Consider the following 26,824-nt stretch of genomic DNA (forward strand, 5'->3'; position numbering starts at 1 on the left):
CAATAATTTAGCTATTCTTTTCTTCAAAAGCATCAAGAAAAAGGCCCCACAATCTTAAATAATAAAACAGTAATGTCTTTCTTTTTCCAGTTTTTATACTCCTAGATCACCTTTCCCCCTTACATTTCCCTTAGGGTGGAGAACAAATGAAATTTTAAGCTCCTATCGGGTCTTTGCTGAGCTGAATAATTATGTTTTCTTTCTTTTGGCTGACATTTCAGGGAAGATGCCTGAGGTAGGACTATCTAGGACATGTCAGCTCTTATCTTCTAAGAAAATAGGGAAGGATGAAGTAAATATAACCATCCAGTCATTCATTTTTTCAATGGAATGTTCGAGTTTCCTCCTTGCACTGAGCACAGCCCTAGGGAAGAGATGCAGACAATGACTCTGCCCTCAAGAAACCCATGCTGGTGGAGGAAGAGAGAAAGAGAAACAACAATTTCAATATTAATTCCTATGGTAGGGTCCTCCTTTTCTGTTCCTCAGGGTGAGTCTTTTGTTACTCTCTCAAGTGGGCCAAATCAAGACAACCACCCTTACAGATCTCCAGCTGGATCTTTGTCTTGTCTGGGACTGATGCTTCCCAGCACCCGAGCCCTTAAAAAGGTGGCTGCCATTGCATTCAAATTAGTAAGGAAGATCCTAAACTGTGTGCCAAGGCACCCTGGGGTGCTGGGATGAACTCTTAGGGGTGTTGTGGGATATTCTAAATTACTGAGGGAAACAACAGATGTCTGTTGGACACCACCCAACTACTACTATTAAGTCATTTGGATCAAACTAAATAACCAGAGCTACTTGGTATTTCTTTTGGCCTAGTGGTATGGTGAAAAAATCACTGACATTAAGAACACCAACTGTAAGCCAAGAAAGTTTGGTAACCTCTGGAGTAACTCATCTATCAATCTTCCTGATACTTCCTCACCTTTTTCTTCAAAGAGAACACACACTGTGTGAGCCATTCTTTCTCTAGGACAAAGCCTTATCCCTTGAGCCTCCTGAAGGGACTTCTCCCTGGGCCTTCAGAGGGATCCTCAGGCAAGCATCATTTCCCATCTCTTCCTGCTTCTGCTTCCCTTTCAGTAGCCTTCTCCCCATAGCACTCCTTCACCCCATGCTCCACTCTGGCACCTCCCTATGAAATAATCACGTCTCGATCCTCACAGGTGCCTTGTGGTGACATGCAGATTTGCATCCCTGTCCTTGCCTCCTCTGCCCAGGTATTGCTACTCAGTAAACAGTAAGGGTAGGGAAGAAAGGTTAGGGCTATCGTTGGTTCAGCCCCCACAAGATTAATTCCCATTTGAACTTCTGGTGTGATGAGAAAGTGCTATCCCGTTCATTAACATATTTTTGCACTGGTTGCTCGATAACCAATATCCTGGGGCTATTATCCCAAGCTACCACTTGCCTCAACTGAGCATTCTACTTTAACTGACCATATGGTAAATGCCCAAATGTGTACTAAATTTTTTAAAGATTTATTTACTTATTTTAAAGAGAGAGAAAGAATGCACAGGGGGAGGGGCAGAGGGAGAGGGAGAATCTCAAGCAGATTCCCGCTGAGCAAGGAACCTGATGCGGGACTCGATCCCGGACCCTGGGATCATGACCAAAGGCAGACGCTTAACCAACTAAGGCACCCAGGCACCCAGAACATTACTTTTTAATACAAAGCCTGCTACAGAGTAGAAACATCAAACACTTGTTCAGTGGCCAACTGAAACAGTGTTGTATGAGAGCAAGTATTCATTTTCACCCAAATGAACTATGGATGTTTAATTGGCCTAGGCTTTTATGAATTTAAATCTTTTTTTTTTCATGGAAAATAGAGAAATAGTTTGTACAAAGATTCAACAGTTCTACATGGAGAAAATAGAGGACAAACAGAACCATAATGTCAATAGCAAAGGAACAAAGGAGGATATTATCTTCCCAAGAGCAAACTTAACTCTGGCAAGACAAGTTGGAGGTTATCTCCCCAGAACTCGAGGAGCCCCACCATTATTGGGACAAGAGCTGGGATTATAGAAAGTTAGAGCAGGAAAAGAGTCTTGGAAGGCATTTGGCCTCTTCCTCATTGGCTCAAAAAAGGACATGTGACTTGTCCAAAGATATCAGGGTTAGATTCCGGTCCCGTGCACAGGACTCAAAAGAGCAGTCTTAAGTGAGAGGTGTCCTGCCAGCTCATATTAAACAAACAAAACCATCAGCAACAAAACAACAATTAAAAGTCTCTAGGGGGGACGCCTGGGTGGCTCAGTTGGTTAAGCTACTGCCTTCGGCTCAGGTCATGATCCTCGAGTCCCAGGATCGAGTCCCGCATCGGGCTCCCTGCTCAGCAGGAAGTCTGCTTCTCCCTCTGACTCTCCCCCCTCTCATGTGCTCTCTCTCTCAAATAAATAAATAAAATCTTTAAAAAAAAAAAATCTCTAGGGATAAGCAGAAGAATGGCCCCCAAAGATCGCCACATCTTAATTCCTGGGACCTGTGAATAGATTACCCTACATGGCAAAAGAGGCTTTGCAAATGTGATAAAGAACCTTGAGATGGGGAACTTTGCCTGGATTATCCAGCTGGGCTCAAGATAATCACATGCATCTGTGAATCAGAGAATCTTCCCAGCTGTGGCCTGAGAGAGAGGTGACAATGGAAAGAGTTTGGTAGTGCAAAGATCAGAAAGACACATGTGAAGAAAACTGACCTACCATTGCTAGCTTTGAAGATGGAATAAGGGGGCCACTAGCCAAGGGATGTAGGCGGCCATCTAGACGCTGAAGGAGCCAAGGAAACAGATTCTTCCCTAGGAACTCAGATGGAATACCTCCCTGCTGATGACTTGATTTTAACCCAGTGAGACCTGTTTTGGATTTCTGACATGCAGAACTGTAAGATAATACACTTATGTTGTTTTAAACCACTAAATTCATGGTAATTTGTTATAGAAGCAAAAGAAGAGTAATTCGGGACACACACAGGCATGCACCCTATAACCCCTAAGCAGGCCAAGTAGACAGGCTTCCCATCTCTCTCCATTCCTTCTTCTCACTCTTGTAGTATTTTTACCCTTTCAAAGATTCCCCTGAGGTTTATTTTAATCCCATCTCCCTTGGATTGATAGGTGAAAATGGGAGCAGAGGGCTTGCAGAGTGATTGGCTCTGGGTCTCACCCCTGAGAAATTGGCAGAGCCCTTTCCAGAAGGATTGGCCTGGGCTCCATGCCACCCTTCATGAAGCCAGATTGACAAAGAGTGGTCCTGTGCCAATCTGTTTAGCATCTAGAGAAACACTAGAGTCTCTGCTGGCCAGGAGACCAGGCCTAGCACTGAGGGACAATTGTTACAGACTCTGGGCAAACAGCGTGGCAGTCCAGGAAGTTGGAAGGGTAGTATTTACCATGGCTCTCCAAGAAGAGCAGGGCCTCTACAGCACACAATGAGGTTTTTATAGCAGGGTCTCTCACGAATACTCTAAAAAGCTCCAAACATTTCCTGTGACTTTGTGCAAAAGCTGAGGGTAGTGAGGTATGACCTGTGTCATTTAGATATGTTATACCTGCATGTGGTCTGTTATGTAACCACTATCCCACAATTTATACTTTATTTAGCATCACCCAGATATCTTCGGAAAATGTTCTCTGCCTTCCACGTTACGTGCATGGCATCAATGTTGCTGACCTGGGAACTGGGTGGGGCTTGAATTAAGTCAAATGAATATTTGAGAAATGATTCTCAAATATTCATAATAAAAAATAAATAATGAGAAAGGGTGTGTGAATTCAGATGGATACTTTCTTTGAAAGCTCACACAGAGTACTGAGGGGGATCAGAACGGGTGTTAGAGCTTGAATTTGACACTCCCCTCCTCTTGCCAAATGTCGAAGCAACATTACTTAATGCTGCTGGGTATGTAAGCCAAAAAACTCCTTGCAAGGTCAGGCAAAGGGTAAAATGCCTCAGAAACACTTAAATTAGCATCATTATTCCTGGGAAGCAAAGAAATGCCAAGGGGACATAGGTGGGCAATGCCTTGGGTTTATGCAAAGTGCAAAGTAACTGTGGAGATTGAGTATCAATATGAATTTCTCAGATCGGTGGAATGCTGTGAGCTTCCTGGCTTGGGGCTGGATCTAATAGGGTCAGATATTCTGGGGCTTGTCTTGTTTGGTACCATACTTGAAAAAAAATTGTTCAGTAGTAAGCAAAGTATTATTAAATCCCCAGTTGAAGTTAGGTAGCCGGTCGAGTCAGCAGGGTTTCGTAACAACTTTCAAAACATGTGGCCTAAGGCAGAACTGGGGAAAGCAGACTATGTGGATTATATGGATTGGCTAATTGGACAGTACACGAGGATAGCTGGGCATTGGAGTGCTGAAACAGTAAACAGTAACCTGTAGCACTGCATAGGTAGGACAGGAACAGAGTTAAATGTACCTAGCACAGGACTGGATGGACCTGGGGGCAAAGGAAGGTTGGGAAAAATTAAAGGTATCGATAAGACAAAGAGTTGGCTCAAGGAAGAGGAGGGAAGGGAATGAAGTTAAAGAAACAGGTTGGGTCTACAGTCATGGTTCTTAAAGTGGGGTTCCTGAACAGCTGCGTCCTATGGTCAACCTAAAATTGTCAGGAGGCAATAATTAAGAAAGAACATTTACTTGGGATCAAGGAATTGCAATTCGGGGTACACAAATTTGGGTAGTAACCCAAATAGTGTCCCGTTAGAGAGCAAAGTCAGGTTTTTAAAGCAAAAAAGTAAAGTTTGTATAGGTTGTTTACAAAGAATTTTTTATTGGTGTTGACAGCAGAAAGCTACTCTTGACCCAATATAATTAGTTACTAAGGCTATCGCTAAGCAAAGTCTCTTACTATAGCAAGTTGCAGGTGTTCAGGCTGAGTCCTTGGAATATTTGCAATCTGACCCAGTTCAAAAGTTCATGGTTCCATCAGTGAGGATGTGCAAAAGGCCCACCTCCTTAATGGCCTCCCGGCTGCATTTTAAAACCCCTTGACACAAGTGACCCCATTTCATTTCACCTTTCACAACATCAACTGAGAACTCGTTAGAAATGCAAATTCTTGGGACCTACGGAGTCAAAACTCTGGAGGTAGATCTCAAGCAATCCCTGTTCTAACAAGTCTTACAGGTGATTCTGATGTATGTTAGAGTTTGAGAACCACTGGTCTAGAAAAAGTAAACAATGTTTGAGATCTCAGCAATGAGCATTGTCCTCCAAAGAGGTACAGAGGACTGTTGTCCTGGTTCATGGCTGATGTGATGTGGTGATGAGTCAGTGGTTAAAGAAGAAGGGAATATTCAGGTGAGTCATCTGATGGCTGAGGATAAAATCAAGGGTTGGAATAAAAGGAAAAAAGAGATCCAGGCGCTCATATCATCAAAGAAGGTGAAAGTGAGTCTTAGAGGATAGCCTGTGAGGGTAAAGACTGAGAATGAGTAATATATTGGGATATCAAATGAAAGAAACTGAGAACTGTGGTAGATAAAAGGTTTAGCCATGACAGTAGTGAGCAAGGACCAGAATAGCCCCTATTTCCTCTCCTCTTTAGTTGGGAAAATGGGAAAAACTAAGTAATTGTCAAAAGAAAAAGGAGCCAGGGAGTGTCTGCCTGATTGGAGGTAGTGATGGTGGCTGCCTAAGTTGAAGAAAGGAGGTGAGGATACGTGGGAGTTTTAACTTAGCCCACCACTTAAAGGAAACTAGGCTTGAGGATGAGTAGAAAACAGCTCAATGGTGGAAGTTCTTCTGAGTAGTCAGCATAACTAACATGCCTCAAGAACACAGTAGATTGGAAGGTCAGATCAGTGGACCAGCCTCCATTAAATGAATGGAGGACATCTAGTGGATGGAGAAAACACATACATGCAAAAAAGATATAATCCTGTTTTCAATATAATGTTATACTGACACAAACTTTTTCAATAAGATAAAAAAACAAAATGGTGGCATGGGAAGTTGGCTGTTATATTTCTAGAGGTTACCACCACAACTGTTATAGACTATTTAGAGGACAAGGAGCATTTCTGATGGTAGAGGAAGGAACAAGGATAAACCCACACTTAAAATCTGTAGTTACTGTTTAAGCAAGGAGTCATGGTCAAAGTGAATTCCCATTCTAATACAAAAAGTTAGAGGACAGCCCCCAAAATGCCAGTGTGATATTCTTATGTAAGGCCCTATATTTTAATGGCATTCCTTTGTTTAATATGGAGAAAGAAAAAAGTAGAGTTTTGTAATTTAGTCAGAAAAAGTGATACAAGATATTTTATTTCCATGGATTTCTGAAATTATATACTTAAAAAAATCTCTTATTCAAATTTACCCCCACTATATAATATTTATTATACCAACCAAACTGACACAATCATTGCTCTTGAAAGATAACAGATGTAAAATCTAACAGATTCTAAAACATAATTAGATTGCAACCAACTGGTTAACAACAAAAAGAAAAACTAAAGAACGTGAACCTTTACAACAATTTACACAGCTCTGTTTAACTTAATAGATAAGAAAAATATGCTTTGGATAAGGCATTGCTTCACCATTTCTCAGAGAATAAGGCACACAATCACTAGCATTACAAATCACAAATGTGTAAGAAAATCTAAAGACAACAAATGGTACTGGGGAAAAAAAGCAAGTGCCATCAGGACACTGACTTTTATACCAAAGTAACATTAAACTATGAAAATGTAAAATTTTATTGCAATTAAATTTTCTTTCTCTAATAAAGGTTAATCATTTTTAACAGATCAACCTGAAAGAACAAAGGAAAAAGCAAATTTCCTAAAAATTCTTCATTTTGAAAAACATATGTTTTGTTTCTCAGTATCAGATATTTTTTTTCCCCTAAAGATTCTATTTGTTTATTTGACAGAGACAGACAGAGCGAGAGCAGGAACACAAGCAGGGGGAGCAGCAGAGGGAAAAGCAGGCTCCTCGTGGAACAGGGAGCCCGATGCGGGGCTCGATCCCAGGACCCTGGGATCACGACCTGAGCCGAAGGCAGACGCTTAACTCAACCACCCAGGCGCCCTAAAAAAAAAAAGTGTACATGCCTCCTGAGCAAGAGGATTCAGGAATTATAATAATAAATATAATATGTTGTTAAAAATTCACTTGATAATGTCAGCCACCCTTAATTATCATTATCGGAACCACCTGCTTCTCTAAGACTGGCATACGGTTACCTCAGACGTCAATATGGATCCCATGTTTTGAAGACATCATTTGCCTGGTCCCTGTGAAATACATAATGAACGAACAGATGTGAGGTAAAGAGGAGGTGATGATGACATAAAGCCAGAATGGCAAAGGAGAGGTTTTTCCAAATGGGCATATCCACAGGCCGTGACGAATTCCATCTCGGATATGATGTGAGGTCCACGATATAAATAACATCCAGGGAAGAAAGCACCATGAGTCTTTGAGCTTGAAAAGGTGCATAGTAAGCCTCAGGGTCAGAACCACAACTGGTATGACCGTAGAGCAGTGAAGAACAGGTCTTCGTGGAAGAGTCAAAGCAGCCTGCCGGGGAGAGCGGTAGCTAGTATCATTTCCCTCTTGGCAAACAAAATTTGGTAGATGCTTCTTAATATTCTAAAACATCTTCTATGAGTCTATTAGAAATACAATGCAAACATTTTCTGCATCACCTATGAATACATGTATTAAATCTGTTACATATAAAGCAAAGAAGAGTGAGTGGGATATTCTCTGCATTAACAATGAAACCAAGATCTCAAGAACATGGTGATTAATTTTTTAAAGCTTCCTATTAGTTGCTTAGAAAAGTCACAATACAAATGTAATTTATATCCCAAATGTCTGGTTTGTGTAAATTTGGAGTTTTAGAGAATTATCTGGGGCCTCTAAGCATTGAAAAAAATCTCACAACTGAATAAAATATTCTATTAACAAGGGCATGAAAAGGAAATGTTTTTGTTATAACCACTTTATATTAGCATTGAATATTTTCAGAATGCACTTAAAACAACATTTAGAAAGATTGTATTATTTTAAATAAGTATTACAAAGTTGAGTTAAATTCCAGTAAAAATTTTAAACCAGTACAAAACATTTAATCAGTAACTAAACAAATGAAAATTTCAGGGTTAACCAACCCCTGAATGATTCTTTTTTTTTTTTTTTTTTAAGATTTTATTTACTTATTTGACAGAGCACAACCAGGGGGAGCAGGAGAAGGAGAGGGAGAAGCAGACTCCCTGATGAGCAGGGAGCCCGATGCGGGGCTCGATCCCAGGACCCTGAGATCATGCCCTGAGCCAAAGGCAGATGCTCAACCATCTGAGTCACCCAGGTGCGCCCCTGAATGATTCCTGAGTAAGGTTTTGCTCACACATACTCTAAAGGCTAATTTTCAATTAGATAATTTCTAAATAAAAAGGAAGCCGAGGGCAGTGAAGACTGCCTAAATCCGAATCTCCCCACATATCCTCAAAAACATTACAGACAAGGGCAAATAAAACTATACCAAACCCCACTCAGCACAGACAGAAGCCAGAGTGCCCAAAACTTCAAATACTCTAAAGTATTAGAATACATACCACATCAGTGCGCTTTCTCTCACACTCCCACCACAAGCCAGGAAAGATGAGGGGACCTACGATTGATCTAAAATTACCACTGGAAAGAGAAGCACTGAAAACGGTCCTGGTTGATCAGAGCACTGCCTACAAAGCAAGGACTTAAAAGTGTGCATGTTTCTGGGCGCCTGGGTGGCTCAGCTGGTTAAGCGACTGCCTTCGGCTCAGGTCATGATCCTGGAGTCCCAGGATCGAGTCCTGCATCGGGCTCCCTGCTCAGCAGGGAGTCTGCTTCTCCCTCTGACCCTCCTCCCTCTCATGCTCTCTCTCATTCTGTCTCAAATAAAAAAAAAAAAAAAAAAAAAAAAATCTTTAAAAAAAAAAAAGTGTGCATGTTTCAAGGCTTTAAGAGGCACTGGTTCTGGGGCAGAAGATGGCAAAAAGGAAGGGTGGGGAATCATTTGGACACCGGGTGGTAAAGAGGAAAAGAAGGAGTAAAAAAAAAAATTAGGTACGTATAAAAAAAAAATTAGAGGCATAACCTTCCCACCATTAAAATACAAGGCCATCCATTAAAGAGACTATACCTTCACCATATGCAGTCACACAACCCTTAAACCCGTGTCTTTAACTCTCACCTATTGACTGAATATCAGTCAAAGAGTTTACGCTACATTCTTCCTTCTCCCTTACAATAAATTCTAGATGAATGTATTTAGGAACCACACTTTTTATGATGCTTGGTAGTTTATCCCAATCTCTACTCTAACATTTATTGTGAACTATTTGCTGGGGTCTGTCCTTTAATGTGCTCATTTAACACCCATGACCGCCGGGTGAGGTAAGTAATGACAGAATCCACACTTTACAGAAGACGACATTGAGACAAGAAAGTGCTCTAACACTACATACTAGGATTCAAACTCATGTCTTCTGATTCCAATCTCAAACACAATGTTATTCTGCCTTCACCTACACCAAAAAAGCTAAAATTTGTCTTTAATCAGGAATTACTGATTCCTTACTGAAGTTTTTTAATAAGTGAGACAACCTCTAAGAAATACATGGTATGTGACACATAAAAGGAAGAAGTGATCATTTCTCATTTTTTCAACAAATACTTACTGAAACCCTTCTAGATAAGCCAGGCACTGTTCCAGGCCAGTGGTGAACAAAGCAAAGTCCTTGCTCTGTGAGTGTTTACAGGTCATAAGCATGGAAAAGGCAGGCAAATCTGCTGACACTTAGAAAATATGATCTTAACTGTATTTCAAGCTCCATTCATTTGCAAAGCTAATAGGTCATTGTATAGCTAAACACCTCAATGAAATTCCTCAAACTTCTCCACCAGGAACTTTGCCCTAATCAGCCCATTGAAATGCACACCTTTGGCTCCACAAGGGACTGGGAATGAATCCACTGAAGTCATTCCCCAGCACTAGGAATCATCTTAAAGCTCTTCCCCTGTTATGGAACACTCAGAAGCCGCATACTAACTGTGAAACATGAAGAATAAGGGGGAAATTATAAGTGTGGTCCTGAAGAAAGAACAGTGAAAAAAGACCCAGGAGAACCCTGACAATGACCCCCATATTACTTTAAACCAGTTGATTAATGCTTCCTTCAAGACTTGGCTAAGTACCATCCTCTGTAAAGCCAGCACAGAACTCTTCAGGTACATTTAGTGAGTCCTTAGCTCTGTATGCATCCTTGGCACTTGGTGATGCCAATAACTTGATTAGCAACATGTCTGTGTTCGCCTCAAGGAAGTACTAAGTGCTCAAAAAAAAGCTGGATGAATGGGCTTTCTTATTTTAAAATAAGGATAATCTTCTCTAGTTCTAAAATGATGCTGTGAAGATCAATATAATGGTGCTAAAGAAATTAAAGACCAGAAAAATTAAACATATATGCTTCTTACCTTTAAAGATAAAGATCCAGCTAGAAAAAAGTGGTCTACATCAATAACAGAGGCTAAAAATCCAGCTAAAATGATTTCTCCAAAGTCAGTTGTCTTCTTGACTCCAATGACAATTGCCCACAACCACATGCCAATCACACAATGTACGGCGTTATCTGAGAGGGCTCGAAGCCAGTCATTTTGCTGAATTACTGAAAACTGAAGAAGTCTATCGGCTACTAGGCAAAATATCCCCAGACCAAGGCTGGAAATAAGAGACTCAGTGCTACAAGACTGGAGTAAAGCATGGGTCTTCTCAGCCTCAGATGCCATCCCAGACAATCCGTCAGTATATACTAAAAGCCATCAGGAAACAAATAGCTTATTCTTGTTTACATTCCCAGTCACCCTAAAATAGAAAGCAGAGGAAAAGATTAATGCCACGTAACATTTAAACAAAACAACTTGAGCAATAATTTCACAAATACAAAACCAAGCTGTAAAAACTGGTATTTCTTTTTTTTTTTGACCATTGTCAGTAATTTCATTTTATTTTTCCCAGCTTCATTGAGATATAGTTGGTAGATAATACTTGTTAAGTTTAAGGTGTATACTGTGATGATTTCATATACAGACATATTGTGAACTGATGGCCACAATAAGGTTAGTTAACATCTCCATCACCTCACATAGTTACCTTTTTGTGCATGTGGTGAGAACATTAAGACTACTCTCCTAGTAACTTTCAGGTATAACAAAACTGTTCTTCTTACATGTTATATACAATATGCCATGCAGCCCAAAGAGAATAGATTAGCTTTATAGGAACAACAGTTTACATGTTAGTATGCATCAAGGTGAATTTAAGAAAGCCCACCAACTGTAATCTATTACTTTGAGGTCATCAAATAGTTCTCTCTCTCAGTAATGTGTGCTACATGGTAGTGGGCACCCATTGTGTCTCTGTACCCAGCAACTATTTTCCAAACTTCTGAGAACAGCACCTCCTTCCTTTAGGAAAACTGCTCATCACAATACCCAAACTCTGGAGCTGACCAATTAGAATTCTCTGTCTCTCTTATCAGTAGTAGTAATTAATTAGTAATTACTAATTAGTAATTACTTACTAAAGTAAGTAAGTAAAGAATTCATCATTTTCCAGTAGTGATTAGACTAGTGATAAATAATCTGGTGATTAAGGTGATCCAGGCTGGACCAATCAGACTTCCTTCTAGAATTTTCCTAAGTGGAGCTGGTGGGAGAAAGTTCCTTTTCTTCTTACAGACCTGGGCTCCACTACATGGAGCAGCCTATGAAAAAAGAATCATAAGGACATCAACTCCTCAGGTCCAATCTTTAAGTTTTTCAGAGCTGCCCTAGTTCTTACAGCTTACCCTTTACTTTACTTCTATGGGCTAACCCAGGATTCTTCCAATAAATCCCTTTTTCTTTTCTGTTGCCTCTAACCACAGCACTTTAATTGATATAAAAAGGCAATCATAATTCTGTGCTGAGTACTTACCTGGCATAGAATACTGAAATCATTCATCCAGTTAAAGTTATCAATATTATGTGATACCTGAAGTTTTTGTTTTGTATTGTTTTAATTCTGAGACTAAAGAATAACTAAATGATGTATTAAGGATGATTCAACTTCCATTCTGTAATAAAAACTATCCATTGCTCATTACATATATTCTAAAATTTATAGGGACACACAAAACACTAGAACAGGAAAACAACTTGGAAAAAGATGAGCTAAGTTGAAGGACTTATACCATTTGACTTCAAGGCTTACACAGCTGCAGTAATTAACGACAGTGCGGTATTGGTATAAAGACAGACAAATAGAGCAATGAAACAGAATAGAAAGTGTGATCAGAAATAGATCCACACAGGGATGCCTGAGTGGCTCAGCTGGTTGAACACCTGATTCCTGATCTCAGCTCAGGTCTTGACCTCAGGGTTGTGAATTCAAGTCCTGTGTTGGGCTTCACACTGGGTGTGGAGCCTACTTAAAAAATATATATATATAAAATAAATTAAAAGAGGGCGCCTGGGTGGCTCAGTAGTTAAGCGTCTGCCTTCGGCTCGGGTCATGATCCCAGAGTCCTGGGATCGAGTCCCACATCGGGCTCCCTGCTCAGCAGGAAGCCTGCTTCTCCCTCTCCCACTCCCCCTGCTTGTGTTCCTGCTCTCGCTCTCTCTGTCAAATAGATAAAATCTTTAAAAAAAATAAATAAATAAAATAAATTAAAAGAAGAGATAGGTCCACACATACACTGTCAATTGATGTTTGACAAACATGCAAAAGCAAGTAAATGGAGAAAAGACAGTCCTTTCAGCAAATGGTGCTGAAACAAGCAGATATCCACAGGCAAAAATAATGACTCTCAAACCATACTTTACTCCATATACAAAAATTAAGTCAAAATGGATCACAGAACTAAAAGTAAAACATAAAACTATAAAAATCCTGGAAGAATATTTTTGTGTCCTTGGGTTATGCAAAGAGTTCTTAGAAGCAACATCAAAAGGCCGACCTGTTTTTTAAAAATTGATAAATTGAACTTCATCAAAATTAAGAACTTCTGCTCTTTGAAAGACTATGTTACGAGAACGAAAAGACAACCCACAGACTGGGAGAAAATATCTGCATATCTCATATTTGATAAAGGATTTATATCTAGAACAAAGAATTCTGGAAACACAATAATAGAAAAACTAATACAAAAATGGGCAAAATATTTGAAAAGGTACTTTACAAAGATGATATACAGGTGATCAATAAGCACATGAAATATGCTCAACCTCATTAATTATTAGGGAAATGCAAATTAAAACACCACAATGAGATACAAGACATACCTAATTAGAATGGCTAAAATTAAAGACTTATCATCCCAAACGTAGAAAAGATGTGGAGCAACCAGAACTCTCATACACTGCTGGAGGAAATTTAAAATGATAAACCACTTTTCAGTTTCTCAAAATGTTAAACATACTTCTATCATAGATTCAGTCATTCTACTCCTAAGTATTTACCTGAGAGAAATGCAAGCATACACCCACACACAGACTTGTACATGAATGTTCACAGCAGCTTTATCTACATTAGCTCCAAACTGGAACAACCCAACTGGATAAACAAAACATGGAATAAAAAGAGACAAAAAAATAATACAAACAAAAACATTGATGAATTTCAAAATAATACTTAGTGAAATAAGCCAAACAAAAAGAAAAGAAAAACAGAGTACACAGTCAAAACTCATGGAACTATACAACACAAAGAATGAACCCTCATGTAACTATGGACTTCAATCAATATATCAATGTTGGTGTATTAATTGTCACAAGGTATCACACTAATGCAGAATGTTAATAATAAGGAGAAATGTGTGTGGAGGGAGAAGTAACATATGGGAACACTCTGTACAATCTGCTCAATTTTTCTGTAAACCAAAAACTGCAATAAAAAAGAAAGTCTTAATTTTTAAAAAGTAAATAAATGAAGTAAGTATGGAAAATGTTATAACTGTTTAATATAGGTAATGGATATACTATAGTTCATTATATTATCTTCTACTTTTCTATATATTTGAAATTTTCATTTGGAAATATTTTTAAAAGAATACAGAACATGATTCCATTTATATAAAATTCAAGAAAACGTAAACCAATTTAAGTGACAGAAAGCAGATCAGTGGGGCTGGAAGGATAAAAAAGGAGCATTAAGAAACTTTGGGGGAGGGCGCCTGGGTGGCTCAGTTGGTTAAGCGACTGCCTTCGGCTCAGGTCATGATCCTGGAGTCCCGGGATCAAGTCCCGCATCGGGCTCCCTGCACAGCGGGGAGTCTGCTTCTCCCTCTGCCCCTCCCCTCTCTCATGTACTCGCTCTCTCTCAAATAAATAAATAAAAAATCTTAAAAAAAAAAAAAAAGAAACTTTGGGGGAACAGATGTGTTCATTATCTTGATTGTGGTGATAGTTTCATGGTTTATAGTTTCATATATACATCAAAATGTACCAAAATGTTATGTCAATTATACTCCAACAAAGATGTTAAAAAGTTAGAGAATATACTTTATTGTCAATAACAACAGCAGGCTTTCATGTAAAAGGAGCACTCTGAAAACAAGAGCTTATGGAGATGAAAAGTCTGATTGCCCAAATAAGAGCTCAACAGGAACAATGCATAATAAAATGAATGCTTCAAAAAACACAATTAGTGAGTAAGAACATTTTTGAAGAATTTTCTCAAAGCTTGTTGGGGAAAAAAATGACAAAGAGTTAAGCACTGAAAGAAAAAAATAAATTCAAAAGATAAATATAAAATCCTTTAGAGTTTCCAAATCCTGCCCCACCCCAGCCAAAAAGGTTATCTGCAAAAGGAAAATGTGATTAATACCAACAATAAATGCCAAAATACTGTGGGGCAACATTACTAAAGCTCTGAGAGAAATGGATCATGACTGTAGGATTCTACATAAACTAAATTATGGCACCTCTGTGACAATCATGAATTTCATAATTTTGCCTTTGAAATTATAACAGCTATATACAATTTCTGGGGGAAAAAGGATGGAGGAACAGGACTTCTAAATCACTAGGAAGACATAAGAGGAATAAAGAAAACTTGATCAGTACAGCAAAACATAAAAGGAAAAAAAAGAAAAAATTTACTGTCACCCCAACCCCCCAAAAGAGTAAAAGGGACCAAACATCAAACACACATGTATTAAATTTATCTATAAAGAAACAGATTGGGACAAAAGGAAACATCCCAGTTATTGTTCATAAGAAAATATCTCAAACAAAGTCTCAGCAATATACAAAATAAAGAGATGAGAAAATATATATCTAGAATATACTAGCCAAATAAAGCAGCCATGGTAATATTAATATCAAATACAAAATTCATGGCAAAAGACTTAGTGGTACTAAAAGGGATAAAATAAAGTTATATAAGATGCTTACAGGGCACTGGGGTAGCTCAGTTGGTTAAGCGTCCGACTCGATTTCGGCTCAGGTCATGAACTCAGGGTCGCTGGATCAAGCCCTGAGTCAAGCTGCGTGTTCAGAGCGGAGTCTGCTTGAAAATCTTTCTCCCTCTCCCTCTGTCCCTCCCCCCGCTCATGCTCTCTCTTGCATTCTTGCTCTCCCTCTATAAATAAATAAATAAATAAATAAATAAAATCTTTAAAAAAAAGATGCTTACATGACAAACCACAAAGAGGTAAGATATGTAAATTATATAAAGTAGCCAAAAATAGGTATAGATAATCTAAATAATATAATTACAAGTTTGATTTCATATGCAGGTCTAAAATTACACATTTTACATGGAAAACACATTCTTTCCAATTGTCCATGAAACATTTACAAAAGTTAACTACCCATTTACTCATCCACAAGAAAAACTTCAATAAAATCTAAATATTGGAAATGTTCAGGCCAAATTCTCTGACCACAATGCAATATAATTCATCACTTTTTTTTTTTTTTTTTAAAGATTTTAGTTATTTATTTGACAGAAAGAGACACAGCGAGAGAGGGAACATAAGCAGGGGGAATGGGACCTGGTTAAAAAGAATGGAGTGGCCTAGTTAGCTCAAAGAAACTAAGCTTAAATGATGGTGCAAGTAATACCTTTAGAGCCAAAATACTTGTTTTCAAGTATTTATGCTCTGTACACATTTCAGGAAGGAAAACAAAAGTTCAGAGAGCAAGGACTCAGTCAACTTTCTTCACTACTATATCTTTCATGCATACTAAGTGCTCAATAAGTGTTGAATGAATTCATGAAAAATCTTCATATACTGGATCTGTTATCCAGCAGGAACTGCATATTAAATACTTAAATGGCATTTAGCAAAATGTAATATCCATTCCTGGGATCTGCATTTTTAGCAAGTATGACTACCAAGTAATTTTTATATTCACTAAACATTGAGAAACACTAGTTTACCAGAAACCAAAATCATGAAAACTGAGAAATATTACCTTAAAAGTTAGAAACAGTAAAGCTATCAGAATATTGTTCTGGCAGTTTCATTCCACTTAACGAGGCAAGGAAGGGACGGAGGGAGGGGGGGAAGGAAATGTATCATTACCTTACCAGGAAGAACAAGATAATTACATTAGTTGGCAAGTGAAATGACTGCCTATTCAAGAGAATCCATTGAAAACCATTAGAATTTAAGTTGCAAATGGTGGCTAATTCAAGATAAATACTAAAATAATCTTTATAATATATAAGCAATCATTGTAAGAAAAAAGTGGGAAAAAACATTCACAACAGCAATAAAAACCCAAATACCAAGGAATAAACTAAACAGGAAATATTTGTGAAGAAAACAACAAAGCTGTATTAAAGGACATAAAAGATCAATCAGTTCTTTCGAGCTCTGGTGGCTTCATACTATGTTAGCTCAGCTTAGTTGGAAGCACATTTTTCAATTCCCTTCCTTGTAAAGTTCTTGTATAGTTCTTCCTTGCATGTGGAGCTTGCACATGATCTGTTAGCTTGCCTTGTTGGCATGGGGAAGCGGAATGGCCTGCAGCTCCTTCAGCTTCTCCAAATCCTGGGTCTGCATGTGCAATCCCCGGGTCAAGGGTGTTAGCCTCTCCTGGTAGATCATCACCCACAGCATCAAAACGAGTTGGTGAGAAGCCAATGCAGATTCCATTCTGTCCCTGCTCTCCTCCACATCCACTTTCCCTTCTCGACTGTGTCTGTCTAGCTGGTTTGTAACCCCCCCTTCAGGCTCAACAACAGACTCAGAGGCAGGAGTCTGTCCAGACTGCTTTCCCAGTCCCCACAATTACAGAATGTCTAACCCCTGTCTAAATCCCAGGCAAAGTAGTTCTGCTTCTTTGATGGAATGTAACCAATACAAGAGCCAGACCATTTTATTGAGTAAGAAGACATTGATGGTGTTATTCTCCTCAAATAAAATCTATAAATTTAATATTAATCTAATTAAAATCATAAAGGGATTTTCTTTTAGGAACTTCACAAAGTGTTTCTAAATTTCATTTAAAAGAGTTAATGCCAATAAACTTGGAAAAGCAGAGTAACGTAAGTACTGAAAGGTGAATACAAAGTCTAGAAATCAAATAAGTGTGTGTATGGGGGTGTGGAGAATGTGTATATAATTCTAAATTGGTAGAGGAACAATTATTATTTAACTCTGATCCTGTAACGGTTAGGATTCTTAAGTGCATGGAAAAGAAAACACTCTGGCAGTAAATGCAAAAAACAAATTTATTAAAAGGATACTGGGAAATCACAGCCAGGTTTCAAGAATCAGGCCTCCAAGTTATACCTCGAGCACCTCAGTGAAAATGACACCAGACAACTGGTCTGGTGAAGACCTCCCCACCACGGAGCCCAGCTTACACTGCCTAACCCCCTGTCACCAGGTATTACCACTGGCACTGAGTCAGTGCTGCCCTGTCCACTGCTGCCGTGGAAGACTCTTGACTGTATTTGCTTATTTGAACTCATGCACTATTTGGATGGGGCAGGGTATGTGTCCGATTGGCTGGGCCTACATCACATGACTAGCTACCGGGGAGGCTGGAAAAGACAGTATTTGGCCTTCTCAGCACATATTATGGAAAGTGGGCTCTTTGTTTCTTCCAGCTGCATTAGAACAGCATACTCACAAATATACCATGCTGGACAGGAAGAGCTGTCCACACTAGTAGTCAGTCTGTTAGGCTTTAATTGCTAAGTAATACTGGAGAGAGTCAATGATCAGACGAAACCTGAGAATGGATCATCTCCTTTCAATCTGTGCAACGCATAGTTCAATACAGTAGAGTTGTTTAATCAAACAACTCTAGGTTTTAAAATGTCACATCCACACAGATCAGAGTTTTGCAACATGATAGAACATTTCCCTGGTTAAATTAACAAAGGGAATCAGTTTCGTTGACTAGTCCTGGAAAATGTCTATGATTAGATAGCTTTTGTAATCAGTTTGGTTATCAAGTTTGGGATATTTACATGAATTTGTAAACAGACTTCTACATAGTTGAGCTAGCTTGACTTTGAGAGAGGAACTCAAAATTATTTTTATTAAAAAAAAATTTTTTTTATTTATTTGTCAGAGAGACAGTACCAGCAGGGAGAACGGCAGGCAGAGGGGAGAAGTAGGCTCCACATTGAGCAAGGAGCCCAATGCAGTACTTGATCCCAGGGCCCCGGGATCATGACCTGAGCCAAAGGCAGATGTTTAACCGACTGAGCCACCCAGGTGTCCCTCAAAATTATTTTTTAAATATTGATAGACATGACTACATAAGAATATAAAACTTATACATGGCAAAGTTAAAGACAATGGAGGAATTGTGATTCTCTTTATGATGGGGAAAGATTCAAAGTTTTACTTTATTAAGGTCTCTTAAAATTAAGAAGAAAAAATCAGTATTCCAATAATAACATGGGCAATGTCTATCAAAAGGCAATTTGGAAAAGGAAGAAATACAAATGATCAAAAAAAATTATTAGAAGGTTTCAACTTTATTAGCAATCAATTGAATTATATTAAAACAATATTTCAATGTACAATTGACAAAAGATTGCTAATGCTTTCTGTTAGTAGTGGTAGGAAGATGATCACTCGTTCTGTTTATTAACAGGAGTATAAGTTAGTATAATTTTCTAGTACACAATTTGACAATATATATCAAAAATCACTTAAAAATAAGCAAATATGGGGTGCCTGGGTGGCTCAGTGGGTTAAGCGTCTGCCTTCAGCTCAGGTCATGATCCCAGGGTCCTGAGATCGAGCCCTGCATCGGGCTCCTTGCTCAGCGGGAAGCCTCTTTCTCCCTCTCCCACTCCCCCTGCTTGTGTTCCCTCTCTAGCTGTCTCTCTCTCTCTGTCAAATAAATAAATAACAAATCTTTAAAAAAAAAAAAGAAATCTTTAGGGAATTATGGGTGCTTGGGTATCACGAGATCCCAGGACCATGGGATCATGACCCGAGCCAAAGGCAGACGCTCAACGACTGAGCCACCCAGGCGCCCCTCCCTAAAGATTTCTAATGTCTTTCTATTATGACCATAAAACAAATAAAGCTACTCTGAAATTAGTCAGAAGTCATCAAACAACTCAGACCATGATGCTAAAGTCAGTATCTTAACGGTGTAATTTTTGAAAAGTAGAAACATACTTATAACATTAAAAATATGTATTAATAAAAATATTAGCATATATAACATCAATAAACATTAATAAAATTTTATACAATTCTTATAAGTCAAACTGATAAAATAAAAATAATTTGTTCATATTTATGTGTTAGTTGACATATGCAAAGTCTGTACAAAAGATTTCTATATCTCCAGGTGAAATAAAGTTATATAGACACCTTTAATTCTTTCATATGGTGAAGAAGACTTGCTTTGTACTGAACAACTGTTTTGTTAATGATAATGGAGTCCTCCATTAACAACAATCCTCAAATTCTTGATCATTTGCAATAATTAAAATTGTTCTGAAAAGCACTAAGATTGGGTTAAAGTGTAGATTCTTCCAGGATGAGGAAATGAGTGATTTCAAAGTACTTTCAAGCAAGACCAAAATGTAAAAAAGGCAAAAGATACGTCCAAGTCATGAAACCTTTCTATAAACTTCAGACAGTCCCATAAATTATGAAGCATTTGTTTTTACTTTACGAAATAAACTCTTGACACTTGCATGGATAAAGAAGTCACATGTTTAAAGGTTTGGTGCATACAATTTTAAAGTTTATAAAATATCCCTTTGAACCAAAGACAGATGCCAATATCCACTTAGCTGGATGGGAACTGGGACACACAAATTTTAATGAATGACCACGCCAGAGAGGTGCTACACTAGCAGAAACATTCCCCTCCTTCAGTAAGCTGTGGCCTGCAAATTAGCCCAAAGAAGAAAGAAGGTCACTCAGGTGAAAGAGTGTAGAATGTAGGCTGGACACACTTACATAGAAGTTCAAGAGAAAAGCTCTGCTGCCACTCAAACTATGCTTATATCTGTATTTATTACAAATTTATTTTCACATCTTATCCCAGAAAGGGGACAAAAATAAGAGGTCATTATCCACTTAATTGCAAATTGCATGATGCCACTATAAAGCCACTGCATTACACCCATCTTCTTTTACTCTTGAAACAATTTTCATCACCCCAAATATATTTAAATGTTACTAACCTTGTGTTTTAAGTTCAGATTTTAAAAAGATGGGGAGGCTAATGATGTGTTACGAGCAAAGTGAAACATCAAAAGATCACTTCAAGTCTTTAAATGATGATCCAGATTTAGTGACCTGAAAAAGAAAACCTTATTGTTTATAATAATATAATTCTATCATGGTTTATGAATAGGAACACATACACATAATGGGGCAGCACGAAATGCATTTTATAAATGGAGAGTATACAACAGCTTGCTTGATGACAGAGGAACAAAAAGCTAATGAGTGAACGTGGAAGGAGATCCGTCAGCCCCAGTCAAGTTTTTAGATGACTAGAGCCCTGCAAACATCTGGACTACAACTGCATGGGCCCCTGGGCCAGAATCACCCAGCTAAGCCTCTTGCAAAGTCCTAGCCCACAGACACAGTGAGATAATACTTGTTAAATATTTAAAGCCTCTAAGTTTTGGGGTGATTTGTTATATAGTAATAGGTATCTAACACAATACTCTTTCCATTTTTATAAAGGTATAATTATGGTCCCAGAAACACAATTCTGACATCTATTCCACTCTATTAGGGCACATATTTAACATCTTTAGCTTAGATTCTGAGTATGAGGATAAGAAAAAAACATTTTTTGGGGGGGAGAAAGAACATTTATAAGTGTACTGCCTTTTATTTACTGTCTCTAAGACACCCAAGTGTACCCATTTTTCTTCATACCTTTTTCTTCCTTTTTCCACTTCCTACCACTCCCCTACAAATAGAATGGACACTGGAACCTCAAAAACTGTAACATAACTCTGTTTATTCTACATACTTACTTTTGTTGGGTAGTTCCCTTAAGAGTAGTAATTTTAATTTTCTGTTAGCCTCTCATGCATAAAATGTGCTGAAGGTATTTAATAAATATTTCATTATACTAATACAAGGGGTAAGCAGGTAAGCAACCCTCAGCCTATGAACTAAAAATATTTTGGGGATGACTTCTTATCTCATAATAGCCTAACATGTCCTCATGACTTGCAGCCACTTTCTACAAGGGTCAAACTGCCACACCCCATTCCATTATAGTAAAACATCATCAACTATGGGGCCTTTTAAGTATACATAGTAGTAATCTTCCCTTTCCTTAACTCCACAAACATAATTAGCCAGTCACTTTAGTTATGCACTATTATACAGTTTGTTAATAATCTTAGACAAATCTTTCTGCCAAAACAAAGAACAAATTCCCAAAGTAAATATCATCTGCTTCACTCTTCCCATCACACAAATGTTTACAAAAACCTGAGGTAAAAGCAGTCTAAAATCTGATAACTACCTTTAGTATTGCTTTACAAATAAGTCTTTTTCAGTGTCAGTGCTGTGAAAGTTAATATATTTAATTTTTTTTAAATTTTAATTTTTTAAAGTAATCTCTACACCGGATGTGGGGCTTAAACTCACAACCCGGAGATCAAGAGTCACACACTCCATCTACTGAGCCAGCCAGGCGCCCCTAATATATTTAATTTTTTAATGCTATAATACCTAAAGCAGATACCAAATGCAGCTAATTTGCAAAGGAAAGAAACACAAATCCTGCTCAGTTTCACAGAAACTTTTGTTTAGTTCCTACACCATTAGGAATAAAACATACAATTCTGAATTTAAACATTTATCGAGTCTCAGCAAATTCCCCAAATCATTCTTTCCCAAGGCTGGTGTGATGCAGTAATTTTAAAATGCCCATTAAGAAAACAGGGCAGGAAGCCCTGGCGTCATAGCATTTCCTATGCAAGGAAGGGATCCTGTCACACTTAACAGTAGTCACGCCTTCAGGGACCCGGGGCGCTTGGGACTCTCGTGCCTGTTAAAGAGGGCAATGGGCAACTCCGACAAGAACCCCGTCACCCCGCTCTGGGCCAGGGAAACGCCAGGGACACAGAGCCTAGGCGAGGACTGGGTGCCTGTGGAATCTCGAAGGCTCCACGAAGCCGGAGGAAGCCGGAGCTTCGCGCACATCCCGGGATCGTCAGACAGTGCCGGCGGTCAAGCACACCCCGCTGCCTCTGGAGTCCCGCGCGCTGGCCGCCCCTTCACGCCCTCTCCATCTGGAACCTGGGGCTTCGGCTTCCCACCTCAGGACGCAGTTTGGCGGAGTCCACTCCGTCCCCCTCCCGCCCGGGCCCTCTCCGAGCTCAGCCGCGCCCACCTCCGTCTCTCCAGCCTGAAGCACGCCGCGCTAACGGCGGCCCCGCCCCTTTCCCCTCCCCGCCGCCGGCACCATAGAGAAGCCTGCCGCCGGCCAGAGCGGCTCCAGCCCCCAAACGTCGGCGGAGAGGACGCCGGGATACCGGCCCCATGCCTAACGAACGAGAACCGATAGCTGGGTTTTGTTTGGAGGAGGTGGTGGGTACTACGGGTTCTTCCCCGCCGTGTCCCATAAGGAAACCTTTGGGACAGCGGGGTGAGAAGTGCAAAGTGCCTTGTTGGTTTCCTCTGGCAAACCTGAGCATTCGTTCTTGGCTTTGCCGGCGCCGTGCCCCAGACTTAGCAGCCGACATACGACGCACCCTTACTGGCGGCTGGGAAGCTGGGGACGAAGTGACCTCACCTAATTTTGGATGTGCGGGCCCAACACCCAGACCTTGAGCTAGGAGTCACGGGCCATCTTGGGTCTCGAAGGGATAGAGAAATTTCTGGCTTCCTTTACCGGGTCTTTCAGGTTGGGCGCCGGAGTTTTTCCACGAGAGGGAGGGACCGCGCGATCCGGCAGATCCGCCGTTTCTTCATAGCGCTCCAACGCCCCCTTGGGGATTTCTTGATAATTATTCTTTGCCACTTTGTGGGCGGACGGTGGGGGGCTACCACTTTATTGTGGCAGCAGTGACAGGGCTTGACCATTTAATCATGACTACTAAACGCACAGGAGTTGGAAAAAGAACTGCATAAAAGGTAGCTTGACCCTAATTAACCGGACTCAACATGCAGCTTTTTAATGGGACTATGACCAGGTCCCAGCCTGCCTTTCCGCCTGAGTGAGCACCAAGATGTCTAGCTTGGCATCGGCTCTAGGAAGCACTGGTGCAAAAGAATAGTCTCAAAAAGGTGAATTGCTTTCTTCTTCCTATGTAGTTTCTCAAAACAAGGGTGAGATGGAAAGCAACGGCAGTAGTGGGGTTATATTAATTGTACAGTTGAAAGACAATTCTATAGTAGAAAGTGAGATCTTCAATCTCAAGCAAACTCCTAGACCTCTCTCTCACAGAACCCTAAAGCGTGGCTCAGTTTCTCAATGCTAGAACTTTTCATTGCTTGTCTTGGTTCTTAGTGGAAAAGACTCAACTGAGGGGAAAAATGATACACATTTTAACCCACATAGTTTAAAAGCTAATTAAAAAGATCACATTAACCACAATATGGGGTGCTTTTAGTCATGTTAAGGACAGTTTGTCTGTCTGAATGCAGTAACAATTTCGCATTGCCCTTACCGCAGCACTGTACATGTCTTATACTCTAGGCTTACTAGAGCTGTTGAAGAACAACATGGATGGCTGCCTGCAACCAAAACAACGAATTGTTACAATTCTTTTCTCTGTAATCACCCTACAGCCCAAAGGCACTGATTCATTTATACAACACATACTGAATGCTCTTTGTGCCAAGCGCAATGCTTGGTAACAGGCTACAAAATGACTTTATGGAGCTCAAGTTCTAGTGGAGGATCTAGACCACAAAGAGACAAAAGTTGGATGGCTGTAGTATGTGCTGTAAAGGAAATAAATAGGGTGATGTAGTAGAGACTAAGTGGGGGAGGCCCTTCTGAAGAAGTGGTAATTTGTGCTGAAACCTGAAGGTAGCAAGGAGCCCAGGGTGAGAAGAGCTAACAAGAGAACATTGTGCCCATTCAAATCATTGACATTATCACTCCTAATCTATGCTCTGCTTGTTTTGTTCTTTTTCTCCTTGTTTCCTCTGTTGTTTCTTTTATGTCAAGAAGCTAGTCTTTTCTAGAAATCAGAAGTTAAAATTAGAACATTTCTGCTATATTGGTCTAATCTTGAAGTCTCATTAGATGTGTGGTTTTGTGCTTTCCCAATAAACAGCACTAGGTTGCTATAAATAGCACTTCTGATGAGCTATTTTAGTTTCACACACTTGTGTAGCATAAATTTTTTTCAGATGTTCAAGAGAAATGAAAATAATCAGACAATTCAGATAAAATTTGGTCTTTGCTGAAGTGCCCAATTCTTAGCTTGAAGCAATATTGCGTATATATATATATATATATATATATATATATATATATATATATATAAAGATCTAATTCTCTTTTGGTAGTTCTGTTGAAAAATATTTGGAGACCAAAAAGCAAATGACCAAATACACACAATTCTGCATATTTAAGAAGAAAAAAAAAAAAAAAACTTGAGGATTAATAGTGAATGCTCCACAAGCTAAAACAGCAACTATAATTTTATAAGTTTTTCTCATAAATCTGAAATAATTGTTCAAAATCCTAAAACAGTTCTTTATTAATAAAATACATTATAAACATATAGTTTAAAATTTACAAGTTAGGTAACCTCCAAAGTTAAATGTCATTTTTTATATAATCATTGCACAGAAGTAATATATATAATTTCTTGGCTTACTAGTAATTTTATACTAGTCAGTTGAAACAACATCCTTAAGGTTTATAATAATTCCATTTTTCACTTTTTAGAACTTGATAGAAGACAGTCAATATCCTGAAGGATTTCAGAGGTTTTTTTCAATGCCACTGATACTCTCTCTTCATTAACTTCTTCCAGCAAGGTTTCTGGAGATTTTGGTTCATAATGATCAGATGACTCTTTGGTTTTTTTGTTAGAAATCTGGTTTAGGATACCACTATTTTCCAATAAAACTAAGTTGGTTAGTTAAGGAGTTTTTCCCTGCATTTTTCATTATATAAGTACATTTAATTTCAGAAAGCCTGGTCTTCATATTAAAATATTATTTCTCTATTAGGAAGATCCCTTGGATTCATAATAGATTTGGTACTTCAGAACTTATCAGGTCTACCCCTTACAGATGAAGAAACTGGTTAAGATATAAGAGAGGTGGGGCGCCTGGGGGGCTTAGTCATTAAGCGTCTGCCTTTGGCTCAGGTCATGATCCCAGGGTCCTGGGATTGAGCCCCACATTGGGCTCCCTGCTCAGCGGGAAGCCTGCTTCTCCCTCTGCCACTCCCCCTGCTTGTGTTCCCTCTCTCGCTGCATCTCTCTCTGTCAAATAAATAAAATCTTAAAAAAAAAAATTAAAAAAGTAAGAAAGAGTACCTATGTGTATTTGGAAGTTTGGTGATAGGGAGGAGATAAAAGAATTAAAATCTCAACATTTCTTTAAGTGAAAAGTGATGTGGGAATAAAAGAACAAAAGTAGGAGTGATAGGAATATAAATAATCTGTGCAGTGTATTTTTAAATTTTTCTTAAGAGAGGGACCCGGGGGAGTGGCGGAGGGAGAGAGAGAATCTTTTTTTTTTTTTTTAAAGATTTTATTTATTTATTTGACAGAGAGAGAGATAGCGAGAGCACGAACACAAGCAGGGGGAGTGGGAGAGGGAGAAGCAGGCTTCCCGCTGAGCAGGGAGCCCGATGTGGGACTCGATCCCAGGACTCTGGGATCATGACCTGAGCCGAAGGCAGACGCTTAACGACTGAGCCACTCAGGCGCCCGAGAGAGAGAATCTTAAGCAGGCTCTGCACCCAGCAGAGAGCCTGATGCAGGGCTTCATCTCACAACCCTGAGATCATGACCTGAGCCAAAATCAAGAGTCGGACACTTAACTGACTGACCACCCACCCAGGCACTCCTAGTGGGCATGGAGCCTTCTTAAGATTCTCTCTCGGGGCGCCTGGGTAGTTCAGTTGTTAAGTGTTTGCCTTTGGCTCAGGTCATGATCCCAGAGTCCTGGGATCCAGCCCCGCATTGGGCTCCCTGCTCCGCAGGAAGCTTGCTTCTCCCTCTCCAGCTCCCCCTGCTTTATTCTTGCTCTCGCTATCTCTTTCTCTGTCAAATAAAATCTTTAAAAAAAAAAAAAAAAAGAGGGCGCCTGAGTGGCTCAGTTGGTTAAGCGACTGCCTTCGGCTCAGGTCATGATCCTGGAGTCCCTGGATCGAGTCCCGCAT

The 26,824-nt window shown here is 39.4% G+C and overlaps 2 protein-coding genes across 10 annotated transcripts in view; both read right to left on the reverse strand.

Annotated features, from left to right (window-relative positions):
• Positions 1–1,219: 1,219 nt before the first annotated feature.
• Positions 1,220–23,406, reverse strand: TMEM267 (transmembrane protein 267). 9 transcript variants are annotated; one of them, XM_081826102.1, is made up of 7 exons: positions 23,264–23,406; positions 20,679–20,793; positions 15,449–15,635; positions 13,514–13,607; positions 10,490–10,877; positions 7,213–7,549; positions 1,220–7,057 (listed from the first exon to the last, which is right to left on the reverse strand). In XM_081826102.1, the coding sequence occupies exons 5-6, from the start codon at positions 10,799–10,801 to the stop codon at positions 7,214–7,216; spliced, it is 648 nt and encodes a 215-aa protein (XP_081682228.1). In that variant the 5' UTR covers positions 10,802–10,877; positions 13,514–13,607; positions 15,449–15,635; positions 20,679–20,793; positions 23,264–23,406; the 3' UTR covers positions 1,220–7,057; position 7,213. The 9 variants fall into 9 exon arrangements, with proteins under 9 accessions (XP_081682228.1, XP_081682226.1, XP_081682225.1 ...); XM_081826100.1 differs by lacking the exon at positions 23,264–23,406 and adding an exon at positions 22,862–22,890 and having other exon boundaries at positions 1,220–7,549; XM_081826099.1 differs by lacking the exon at positions 23,264–23,406 and adding an exon at positions 22,788–22,876 and having other exon boundaries at positions 1,220–7,549.
• A 1,706-nt stretch (positions 23,407–25,112) lies between these two features.
• Positions 25,113–26,824, reverse strand: part of C7H5orf34 (chromosome 7 C5orf34 homolog) — a 24,427-nt gene continuing 22,715 nt past the window's right edge. Inside the window, exon 9 of the mRNA XM_081826098.1 lies at positions 25,113–25,558. Within this exon, the coding sequence (XP_081682224.1) occupies positions 25,365–25,558 (194 nt within the window). The 3' untranslated portion in view covers positions 25,113–25,364. The remainder of the gene's footprint in view (positions 25,559–26,824) is intronic.

This window comes from Leptonychotes weddellii, chromosome 7 (genome assembly GCF_054177405.1).
Source record: "Leptonychotes weddellii isolate Sample4059 chromosome 7, ASM5417740v2, whole genome shotgun sequence".
Classification (NCBI taxonomy): Eukaryota; Metazoa; Chordata; class Mammalia; order Carnivora; family Phocidae; genus Leptonychotes; species Leptonychotes weddellii.